We start from the raw sequence: 12623 nt of genomic DNA on the forward strand, positions 1-12623 counted from the left end.
GCGCGGGAAGTGCGGGGCGGGCGGGTGCGTCGTCTCCACCGCTCGTCATGGCGCTGTTGGTCCCCGACTACTCGCCTAGTTTCAAGAGGCCACCCGAGAAACTGCGTCTCCGACGGAAGAGGTCTTGGAGCCATGGAGCTGCCGTCTCCACGTCCCCAGAGGTGCCGGGGCCCGCGCCGCGCCGCGCTGCCCTCACAGCCGGGCTGCCCCTCCGCCCCTTCCCGGCCGCGGCGGGCAGAGGCGGTGGCGGCATGCCCGAGGCCCGCAGGAACCCCTTCGCCCGCCTGGACAACCGGTCTCGGCCCGCCGCGGAGAACCCCGCCACGCAGCCCCGCGGCCAGCTGCAGGCTGCAGACCGGGTGAGTCCTTCGCCCCACTGCCGGGGCGCCTGTCGGGACCTACGGTAAACGAAGTGAAAATTCTCAACGGTGGAGGCTGGGCAATGGGCGCCCAAGGTTTCCAAGTTCGGGGAGGGCAGCTGGAGAATCTCCAGGAGCAGAGCAACCCCTGCCGGGCACCTCTAAAGGGAGAAGGTGGGAGACTACCTTCCCACAGTAGCTAGGTGGGGATGGAGGAATAATTAGGATAAGTTGGGTCAGAATTTACAAACCTTTTGGATCTTTTGAAATCGGTTATTAATGTTCAAAACCTGGTCCCTTTTTCCTTTTAATTTTGGTATTAAAGTTCAAGTGTAGTGAAACAGATAGATTTGGGTTTGTATGAATTTGGACGTACCTGCGTATATGGAAAAACCTGTGCGCCAGGGAGGCTGGGCACAATTGCCAGGATGTCGAGGCCAGCCTGGGATGGGTATGAGTTCAAGATCACCAACAGCAAGATCCTGTCTCAAAAATCCGAAAATAATAAAAACTATCATTTAAGTTCTTCTAAGAGGATGACTTTCAATCTCAGTTTTTAGGTTCTAATCAAGAAAATGATTTGCTGTGGGAAGAGACACTACATGAAAGAACTGAACTGTACCAGGTAATACTTTTCAAATATTGTTAGAATATATGTGTTCATACTTATCAGAAAAATAGTTTCACAGGGGCCGGGGAGATGGCTCAGTGGAATAAGCGCTTCCCTGGCAAGAGCAAGGGCCTGAGTTCAATCCCTGGTTCCGAAAAAAAAAAAAAAAATAGTTTCACAGATTAACTTGAGAGTGATCTAGGATTGAAAAGATGGCATCTTTTTTTTTTTTTAAAGTTTATTCCCTTCAATATCCTTTTTACATTCTTTTTTTTTTTTTTTTTTAAACATTTATTTATTTGTGTGTGTGTGGCCAGCTCAGCCCACCAGGGGGCGGGGCAGGCTGGCATGTGGTGCTGGGGGATCGAACCGCAGTCGCTGTGCTTTGCCAAGCTTGTTCTAAGTAGGTGCTTTAGACCACTGAGCCATCTCACCAGCCCCAAAGATGGCATCTTTGAAAAGATGGTTCATAACTATCATCCTAAGGTGGTTAACCTGTACCATTCCAGTTATGGTCATGCCCACAGAAACCAATAGTAGATGTGGGCTTTAGTGAATGAGTTTTCCTTTTTAAACCACCTACTCCTCTGATCAGTTTTAAACACTCTTCTTCCTTGGATAATGACTCTGCCAACTCATCACTCAAAAGCAGCCCTCCAGGCATAGCTACTTTTACTGTTCTGCTAACTTTTTAAACCAGACCCCATATTACCAACACAGGTGGTAACATAGTGTTGACCTTCATTGCTCCGCTTCCCTACTTACATACTCTTATTGCTATTACTGAGTATTTTACTGTGATGGCTTGATAAATGCTTAGTTTGTCCTAATGGGAACAGGCTAAAAAAGCTTCACAAGAACCGGTCCTCCTCCTTTATAAATTAATGTCTTTCATGGTCTTTCAGAGAATTTTGAAAGAATCCTTGTAACAGCAGGAAGATAGTTCAGTAGCATAAACGTCTGCCTGACAAGCACAAGGTCCTAAATTCAGTCTCCTGTACCCCCTCCCCCCAAAAAACAATCAAATCCTTCTACATGTCAAATATCAACTTAAAGAAGCAACACAGGTTCAGGGTAAATTTTGGGGTAAGGAAACAATTTTTGATGGTAGCTAGATAAGTTACTCATAGGAGGACCTGTTAGCTCTTTCACAGGTTTAAGAGAGATACTTTTTTTATTTATTTAAGTAAGGGTCTACAGTGTCTCACTACATAGATCGGACTCGTAGTGATCTTCCTGTGTTCAGCCTCCCAAAGAGCTGACATTACAAGCTGCGCTGCCATACCAAGTCTCAGTTGCCATCTCAGCCCACCACGTGGATGGGCTGGCACAGCAGACCCAGGAATGGAACCCCTAGCCCGTGCCTCTGCCTAAGCAGGCACTTTAATCTGCTGAACTATCTGCTCCCCCAACCCTCACTTCCCACCCCTCCCCCATACCGGGGATTGAACTCAGGAACCCTGCGCTTGCCAGGCAGGCACTTATTCTGCTGAGCTATCTCCCTGCCCCCCCTCATACTTTTTTGAATACTGCTAAGATTTCTACTTTGTAACAACATGTATAGTATAAAGAACTATTAAAACTAAAAAATGAAAATATGCCCCTTTTCTCTCACCACCTCCAATAGATTTTTGTATCTCAGAAGTAACCATTATCAGCGTTAGCTACTTTCAGCCTTTCAGTATATAGTTGTTTTCTTTGTATAGTGCTAGGGATTGTATCTAGGGTCTTGTGCATGCTGGTAAGTGCTGTACCACTAAGCTATCATGTTTTGTATGTTATTTATTATACTATATGCCAGTTTGATCATGATTATTTTTGTAAAATCTTGGAAGTGCTTGTTTTGAAACTAATTTTTGTATTCTTTGTTTTTTGAAAGACTCCACCTGTATTCTCTGAATCAGATACTATACTCCCAAAAAGTACCGAGTTACCAGTAGATTGGAGTATTAAAACTCGACTCCTTTTCACCTCTCCTCAACCATTTACTTGGACAGATCATTTGAAAGCACAGGAAGAGGCACAAGGTCTTTTCCAGCATTGTAGAGCAACAGAGGTTACTTTGCCTCAAAGTATACAGGTAATTCTGAAATAAAATGACTGTTTTAAACTAACAAGTATAATTGTCAGTCTGGAATAGCTGGCTACAAAGGCTATCCTAAACAAGCCCTGCTGAATAGCTACTAATAACATTTCCATAGGAAAATAATTCAAGATTCTTAGACTCAATGTTTTATATATTGACTGTCTTTAGTGAAATTCTGTATTTTCCGTGGGCCCAAAACTACCCATTATCCCCTTTGGACTTTAGGAGCCCAAACTCTCCACTGAGCTCCGTTGTGCCTTCCAGCAGAGCCTTGTCTATTGGCTCCATCCTGCCTTTTCTTGGCTGTCACTGTTTCCTCGGATTGGAGCTGATAGGAAAATGGCTGGAAAGACAAGCCCTTGGTCAAATGATGAAAACTTGCAACATGTATTAATGAGTGACTGGTAAGATTAATAAAAAGATTTGTGCAGTACAGTAGTTAAGTTTTTATTTTAGCAGTATTCTTTTAGTATTTTTTTGGCTTGAGGGTTCTTTGGGCTTATTTTATTTTTTGAGACAAGGCTGGTGTTGAACTTACTATGTAGTCTAGGGTGGCCTCGAACTTGTGGCAGTCCTGCCTCACCTCCTAGGATCATAGTCATGTGCCACCATCTCTTACTGCATTAGTGACATGGAAATGAATAGTAGTAGAAGGATCCCTGTCACACATTTTATCAGAAAATGGAAAAAGCCAACATTGAAACTGCTTGGTTTTTTTTAAGCTCATCACTATTACAATATGGAATATGTATTTGTTAGATTAAAATATATAGGCAAGTGTAATTTGTTAATGTTCTCGGCAGTGATTGCATCCATTTATATCAGAAATTCTTCAGAGAAAGTCAGCAACCAGTTGTCAAGTTTTGGTTAGCGTTTAGATGGTCAATGCTATAAAAAGTATTGAGAAGTGATCAATGAATCCACATTGTGAACTTCAGTCCTTCACAGTAAGCTGATCATAAGTGCAAAAATTTGAATCTGTCTATAAAGCATTTATGCTGTATTATAAATGTCAGACTAAAGTATCAGATTAAAATTTAAACATAGAGCTAAATGTTTAATGATAGCTAAAGAAAGTTCTTTTGCTTTCTAGGTCTGTGAGCTTTACCTCTCTGTATAACCTGCTGAAGACAAAACTTTGTCCCTATTTCTACGTTTGCACCTATCAGTTTACTGTCCTATTCCGTGCAGCAGGATTAGCAGGAAGTGATATTATCACAGCTCTCATATCTCCCACAACTAGAGGTTTAAGAGAAGCTATGAAAAATGAAGGTAAAGGGTTAAAGTGATGATAGTACAACTTATATATGAAACATCTGCTCTAAAAAGCTAAACTTTATAAGCGCTTGCCTGGCAAGTGCAAGGGCCTGAGTTCAATCCCCGGTTCCACTAAAAAAAAAAAAAAAAAAAAAAAAACTAATCTTCGAATTGTTTTTGAACTGTATTTTCCCAGGTGTGATCTTGATTTCTGTTATTCTGCATTTGGTTAAACTCACCTATAGTTTTAAATAAATGTTGTTCCCCTTTTTGATCTCTGAAGTAAGACACATAATATACTGGAAAGTCAATATCTGGTAATAGTCTCTCTAGTCTTTTCTACAAATTATCTGCCTCCTGTGTAACATGATTTTCACAATATGGTTAGCTGATCAGTAAGTGGATCATGAAATCAGTGTAGTGGACCAAACAGCACATTTTCAGAAAGTAAATCAGAATGCAGTATAATTTATGAATAAGTAGCCCATGTACCAGTATCACTATTTCCTGAAGCGTATGTTTTGTTTTGGCTTGGTTTTTTTGTATGTTGGGGAAAGGTCTACAGGGCATTCAGGGTCTCACTACTAGATCTGACTTGTAGTGATCCGCCCGTTTACAGCCTCCCAGGTGGGATGACAAGCACACAGCACCACACCCAGTCTCAATTGCCTTCTCAATATGCCCAGGGGATTGAAACACCCACACCTGTTTGCAGGCCCTTTAATCTGCTGAGAGCTCTTTGGCCAGCCCCTTCTGAAGCGTTTGTTTCAAACAGAGATGTTTGCATGTTGAGGTGTGTTGTGGGCTGCACTCAAGGAAAGCTTGCTGACTACCTAAATAGATGAAGTATAAAATTCTGCATTTCAAATTTAGTATAGTGTATACCAATGATGACAAACCTTTTAGAGCTTTCAGTGTTAATCAACAGCCCCCTGCAGCATGCATGCCATAGGTTTGCCACCATTATTCTGTACTCTAGGGCACGCCTGTTAAATACTGTTAAAAGTAAGCTGAGTTTGTTTTTATATTTTTAATGTAGGTATTGAATTCTCTCTGCCTTTAATAGAAGAAAATGACCATAAGAAGAAAGCCTATGGAACAAGCTTGGGACATGGGGAGTATGTAATTAAAAAAACCTTTACATCCAGGGATTAGTGGATTCAGTGAAATTGATTTATAAAAGCACCAGATTTGTGAAGATTCTAACTATAGCAATTTCCTAGGGAGCAAGCAATCAGTGACGAAGATGATGAGGAAAGTTTTTCTTGGCTGGAAGAGATGGGTGTGCATGATAAAATTAAAAAGCCAGATACACTCTCAATCAAGATGTATCCTTTCAGTTGGTGTTAACAAGAATTAATTTTTATTGAATTCAGTTAATGAACCATTTTTAATGTGGTTTTTTTAAATTAAATTCAGTTTATCTTAAAACTAGTTTTCCATTGATACTGAGTAATCGTAATAGTAATAAACCATGAACTCTTGAACTGTAAGTTTGTAGGAGGTCAAAATTTTTTGACTAGGTTTTAAGTTTCTAACAAATTCAGCAGATCAACATTTTAATTCAAACTTACTGTTTATGAATGTTTGGGAAAAAAAGGCTTCCAGCTGATTTTGTAAGATTACTCCCCTCTTGGTGTAGGATTTGCAAAAATTTCCTTGATTGTCACCTTTAGGCGTAAAGAGAAACATGAAGTACAAATGGATCACAGACCTGAGTCTGTTGTTTTGGTGAAAGGAACCAACACCTTTACATTGCTCAACTTTTTAATCAACTGCAGGAGTTTAGTTGCTACCTCAGGTGCACAAGCAGGACTTCCACCAACCCTTTTATCACCAATAGCATTCCGAGGTGCCACAATGCAAATGCTTAAGGTAATTAAAAGAAACTCCAATCTTTATAAAAGTATTTTGTTTTGTGCTGAGACAGGATCTCTTATATGTAGTTCAACCGGCCTTACACTCACCACATAGTCCACACTGCCCTCAAAATTGGCAGTGATCCACCATGCCCATCTGAAAGTACGGTTTTAGTTTATTGATTTTTAAAAATAACTCCTTAGCATTTTATACTTTGTACATTTTCATTTTACTTAAAATCCTTTGATGTAATAGGTTAAATTTTATGAGACTATATTACTTATGAAATATTTTCAATTATGACAATTAAGAACAAAAGTATGATTGGCAACTAAAATATCTTGGCATTAATATCCTTTGACACTTAGCTTGCTAAATTTTTGATAATCTGCTAATGCAATGATGTCACATTATAGATTCCAAAAACTGGATCATTGATAAAGTGAAAAGGAAAACTATGTTGAAACAATTATATACATGCTATTAATAGCAATAAAAAAATAGATTTTAGTTTTCCCAATATTCCATATGAAAATCTCAGTGCCGAGAAGCTGCTAGAAATGCTGAGAATTTACTTAACATTTCTACTCACTATGGTGCCCGTAGAAGCTTTTTACTTTTGTTCTATGACAAACAGAAGACATCTCAGTGAAAACAGCGAAGTGCCAGGAGTATAGCTCAGTGGCACAGCACCTAACAAGCACAAGGTCCTGAGTTCAATTACTAGTACCAAAAACTACATAAATACTGGAGGAAGAAAGTTCCAACTTTTTTGGATGGTACTAGGGATTGAATCCAGAGCACACTAGATGTATCATACCCAGCTCTTTTTATTTTAGGAGTTAATTGCCCATTTACCTTGAATATGCATTCCCTCTCTCCCTCAAGAGGCAAGATTGTAAGGCATGTACCTGACAGCTTACAGACCTGTTCCATTCCCCTACCTGGCTTTTGAACACATTTTTAGCTAAGGAGCAAAAGCCTGATATGTTAATGTATTTTTTCTTTTTTAATTTGCATGAAGGCACGGAGTATTAATGTAAAGACACAGGCTCTTGCTGGATACCAAGATCAATTTTCTCTGGAAATTACTGGTCCAATTATGCCTCACGCTCTACATTCTATAACCAGGCTACTCAAATTGTCACAGAGTGGGTCATTCTCTGCAGGACTATATCCACATGAGCCAACAGCTGTATTTAATATCTGCCTGTCACTGGATAAAGTAGTGGATAAAGTAAGTAGATTACTACACACAGATTGTTTTAGTTGTAGTTTCCTCTTAACTAGTTGGAGGATGGAAGTAATTTATGAGATGAATTTGAGCTTCAAGTTACAAAACATTTGGAGAAAAGGGAGGTAAAAAGATGTTTTATGCAACTCCACAATGAATGTAATCATGTACATCAATAGATTTTACCCTTTTAAATTTTAATAAAAAACAAGTTTTTCTGAAGTAAATTTTATGAATTTCAACTCTTTGTACTATTACCATGTTTATTTTTTCATGTTTAGGTTTTTATGTATAGGGTTTTATAAATCTTTTAAACTGCCATTGGATGTAAAAATAACATTTGAGGATTTGGTCAATCCACACAAATTCTCAGGATCAACTTCTATAGATATAATCAAGTACAGGAATGAACCATTTATCAAGTCTTCATAATCATGTAAAACTGACTGTTCAGAGGCTAACCATCTTTCTCACAGATTAAATGTGTACATATTTCCACAGGAAGTTAATAAGGAGCTTGCTAACTGTGGGTTGCACCCTAAGACTCTGGAGCAACTTAGCCAAACACCATTACTGGGGAAATCATCTTTACGGAACGTGGAAATGAATAACTACACTTATAATTGGAGATCCTGAATACCAAAGTAAGCCTAAAAGGAATCTTTTGAGGAAAAAAACCTTCTAGCAAAGAAATCCAAGATTCTTACACCTTTGTCTTTAAAGAGAGGAATATACTTTAAAATACTGAAATGTTTATAAATATTCACTTACATTAATTTTATTACATACATGCATTGAGCAGTAATATAGATTTTAAATCAACATTGGTTTTACTGTTTCATACTAGATTTTCAGGTACAATAGTTTCTCTTAAACCCCAAGTAATTTGAGAAATCTATGCCTACAAGCTAATTTGTAAATGAAATAGAAAACCAAATTAAAGTCAGTGTTTCCTTACAAATTGAGTAAATCTGTAGCAGTTCTTTCATGAAATTGACTAAAAATACAACTTACCTGAGAACAGGTTGTTTACAAAAGTAGAAAATGTTGCAGACACTATATCTGAGTTCATTACTGATGCTTCTATCAAAGCATCTTAATGATTCTCTATTCTCAAATATAAATTTTTTTTTAAATACATGCTAATGAACTCAGATAAGAGGTTATTTTGTACTACATATAGAATAGCATTAAGAGCTGGATACTCTGCTATCAGGGGAAAGTACTACATGTGTTTATAGGGTATGGGTGTGTGTCTGAAATTGTTTTAAATAAACATGCTTAGATAATAGAACTCAGTGAAGATGTATATGTTCACTTTATGATCCAGAAAATAAAACAACACATTTATTCCAGAGAAGTTTGTATTTGGGCCTTAAGCTTCTGAAAATAAAATTTAGAGACATAGCATATGAATACCACTGTAATACACATGAAATATTCTATCAGACCCTAAAAATTAACATACGACTTTCTCATAGTCAACAAAATAGTGGCTGGTTGCCAATTTTATTAGATAAGTTGGTTACAGCATTTGTTTAATTATCATTTTACGTCTACCTAGGTGTAGCTGAAATTCAAAATGCACATCAAAGTAAAACTATATCACAACTCAAGCCATACTAAATGTACTTGGCCTCTGCAGTAGATTTCTAATCAGACTTCATTTTGACTCCCTTCTTATGATCCAAGTGGCTTTAATGGGAATGCAGGACTTAGTGCTGATCATCAACGCAATGCATCACTTTTTTTTATACCCTCTACAAAATTTTGAGGGAGGATGGTGGCATTAGCCCTGTGGAACAGATCTTGCTTGATTACCTCAATAACACTGGCCCAGTATCTGTCCAGCAGAACCCATTTTGAAATAGTATAAGGTGCACAGCCCTTCACTGATTACAAGCAAGTGTTACAGCAGCCTAGCCATAAAGAAGGAGAGTTACATCATAGTACAAAATACAGTATAAAAGCGTTATTTAACATTCCACACTTAAGATTACTGATGCCTTCAAACAACTGTTTGGATGTTAGCCACTTAAACAAATACATCACTAAGGTAAACAACATAAACATACCAAAACCCTGTATGGTTAAATACAATTTCCATGGTACAAAAATCAAAGCCTGGAGATGTTTGTACAGATTGCTTTTTACACAATGTCTTAAATTGCCAAATATTTACAACATTAAAGAGGAAATACATTGTGATGCAGAGTAAAATTATCTGAAATGATTAATATAAAACCTCAATCTATCTACGTGAGGCACTCCTGAAGCAAGTGGCATTAGCCATGAGGTCCTTTGGTACAAGGCCCATTGCTTGAAGAACCACAGTAGCTGCTGTGGCTTTAGCATGCTTCTTATTAGGGCTGGCAAAGCTGGGCTGGTAAGCGCTTCCATTTATCAATACCTATTCAAGAAAAACATACAATTGGGCTGGTAAGGGCTTCCATTTCTCAATACCTATTCAAGAAAAACATACAATAAGAACAGCATCAAACTTTAATATCTATTAGCTTTGTATCTTTTCACTAAATGCTAGAAAAATAATTTCAAAATATATAACCCCATACTATGCAGTTTGAATTAATCTCAGCCCAGAAGAAGCAAATGATTTGAGAAAACGGACTGCTTAAAAGCAGTTTTCTAAAATTTTTTAAAGCTTGATGAAACTTACAGATTAGTTCCCCACATTCCACTAAGGGTTATCAAGAGTTTATTAGACCAGATTTTGTCCACATCTTTCACTCTGATTTTTTTTTTAATTGTAATAAGATATGCTTCAATGTTTTAAACACCCCACCACTCTGGCCAAACATACATTTACCCACAACACACAGCATACTGTGATTGTATCATGTTTGTCCCCTTCACCCTCTAAACATTAAGTCATCAAATTAAATATACACTATTAGTGCAGAAATTCATATTTACCCTAAAGAGAAAATGTTTGCGGTGATCAGGGCCACTATCATGGACCAAGAGAAATTCAGGTGGTTGCCACCTTCTCTTATTACAGATTTCCATCAAGGCAGATACAGGATGTTTGCCTGCAGGCAAAAAAAAAAAAAAAAAGCTGTAAATTACCACTGCCAAGTTTCACAACAAAAGTGAATTCAGGATACAGGTTGGAAAAGAAGATATTGAAAAACAGTCTCACCTGATAGATCTTTCATTGCAGCAGAGAAGTTCCCAGACCTCTTTTGGGCCCTTTCTCCTACAGCAACAAGCCCTAAAAAAGCCAATGTTCACTAAATCAGTACCAAAAGCATCATTTTAAATGTAAAAGAACAAAAATACCCACTGTAGAAGCCTGACTCATAATCTATGCCTTCAATATTAAAAGGCTGACATAATGGATTTATCAATGTTCTCATTTACCACTCCAATGTTCTTTGCTATTAAAGTTGCATTAAAATATATCTACAAAGTGTAAGAATGTAGTATGAATAGGTGTGCTAATCAAGTGTCATATACTTATAAACATCTCCAGGCTTGCTTCTTTAAGCTGAAGAAGTAGTGGCTACTGATTGCAACTTTTAAACAATTGATGCTTGTTTATATTTTTATAATTTTAAGGAGAAAAGTTGGGTTGGTTTTGTTTTGTTGGGTGGTACCTCTCCATGAACTTATTACGAAGGGAAGTAACAAAACAAATACAGGAAATTTTTCAATCACTCCTTTGCTGATCACATGCTAGTATATTAATCTTACCCAATCCTATCTGACCAGTGTGCTTATCAGAAATTATACCCAAGTTAAGCTGCAAAATCCTTAATACCCAGAATTATGCAGCACACATTTTGCACACACCTAGCCTGTTAACTGTACTAATTTGACTTCTATGAACTCAACTGTTTTAATTCCAAAAATGATACTGATTTCCTAATTTTAAAAACTGGGCCTAAACAATCTATTCAAACAAGCAGCCACTTGTGATTCCAATTATACTGTTACTTAAAGGAACCAAGGGGGCCAGGGAGATGGCTCAGTAGAATAAGTGCTTCCCTAGGCAAGCACAAGGGTCTGAGTTCAATCCCCAGTTCCACCAAAAATTAAAAAAATAAAGGAACCAAGGTACCAAGTATATTAACACTCAGCTACACAAAGAGTACACAGATCTTGTCTCAAACCCTGGTATCTGAAGATAATAGTATAATAGTGGTAACAGTTTCAAGGTGCTCCAAGATAAATATAAAGAGGTAAAAAGCATTTGGTCTACTACTCTTCAACCTTAATATTCCCACTCGCATGAAAAGGACAAAAAGGACTTATGAAGTAAAGATGAATTGGCACGCTAAAAACTACCTACACTTTCAGAGAAAGAAAAACAAATCTTAGAAATAGAATCAACCATAACGTCCCTGAACCTGTCAAGAGAAAACAAGATAGGATCCCAAGTGAAATCTAAGTTTGCAGTCAAAATTAGCTAAGTGAAAAATTTCCATATATGCCAGCTCCCTGCCTTTGAAAAGCTCTAGCATCTCCAGCTGTAAAAAAATAAACTCCTATGAAAAGCGTTGGGGTATAATAAACATTTCAAAGAACTTGTTACCTTTTCGGTCTGTCTTAAAATCAACTAGGATAGGTTCTTTATTTCCTTCTTTGTTTTTTCCTAATCCTTCTCCTTCTCTCCAGCCCATTTTTCTCATCAAAACGGCTCCCATTCCTCCAGTTACTGGGGCTGCTCTTAAGAACTGATCCTATCCAAAGAAAGAAAGGTAAAATGTCCCCATTTTACAGTTAGAACTTGACTACAGACTCACTGGTAACTTTGTAAAAAGAGAAATCTCATTTTACTTCTACATCTGTTATCACAAGTTTGAATGCTTCTATGTACTTAACACTGGAGTATATATATATATGCTCTAGTTATTTTCACATTAACAATAGTATTTTAGTAAGTCAAACCAGTCCCTCATTTCCCCACCCAACCCCCCCCCCAAAAAAAAAAAAATAGAACACTCCTGTTTTCGTCCACTATTTAGGTTCACTGGTATCTCTTCTTAGCTTGCAAAATAAAAAGAAGGCATTGTTAAAAGTCAATAATATTAATTGTCCCAGGTGTACCTAGTTTATGAATAAAGCCCAGAAATCATTTAGAAAGCTTGGACACTGAAGAAGCATACTGTTGCCATCCAAAGTTTTCTTCCCCATTCTACTATAAGGCAAGTAATAAATATTTTTACTTAGAAAATCCCTATGACAAACTCTTTA

At 37.7% G+C, this 12623-nt stretch overlaps 2 protein-coding genes across 4 annotated transcripts in view; one reads left to right on the forward strand and one right to left on the reverse strand.

Moving 5' to 3' along the window:
* Positions 1-27: 27 nt before the first annotated feature.
* Positions 28-8074, forward strand: Donson (downstream neighbor of SON). The gene is made up of 10 exons (XM_004645333.2): positions 28-359; positions 913-984; positions 2849-3049; positions 3281-3459; positions 4149-4327; positions 5352-5430; positions 5536-5640; positions 5989-6187; positions 7197-7409; positions 7908-8074. The coding sequence occupies exons 1-10, from the start codon at positions 48-50 to the stop codon at positions 8040-8042; spliced, it is 1674 nt and encodes a 557-aa protein (XP_004645390.1). The 5' UTR covers positions 28-47; the 3' UTR covers positions 8043-8074.
* Positions 8075-8701: 627 nt separating this feature from the next.
* Son (SON DNA binding protein) overlaps positions 8702-12623 on the reverse strand; it is a 32081-nt gene continuing 28159 nt past the window's right edge. Inside the window, exons 9-12 of one of the 3 annotated variants that reach the window (XM_023705560.1) lie at positions 11962-12109; positions 10567-10638; positions 10341-10456; positions 8702-9816 (exon numbers count right to left, since the gene is read on the reverse strand). In XM_023705560.1, coding sequence (XP_023561328.1) covers positions 9658-9816; positions 10341-10456; positions 10567-10638; positions 11962-12109 — 495 coding nt within the window. In that variant the 3' untranslated portion in view covers positions 8702-9657. Of the gene's footprint in view, positions 9870-10340; positions 10457-10566; positions 10639-11961; positions 12110-12623 lie in introns of those variants that run through there. The other 2 variants (XM_023705561.1, XM_023705562.1) reach the window with 2 other exon arrangements.

Source organism: Octodon degus, unplaced genomic scaffold (genome assembly GCF_000260255.1).
Source record: "Octodon degus isolate 3935 unplaced genomic scaffold, OctDeg1.0 scaffold00225, whole genome shotgun sequence".
NCBI classification, from domain to species: Eukaryota; Metazoa; Chordata; class Mammalia; order Rodentia; family Octodontidae; genus Octodon; species Octodon degus.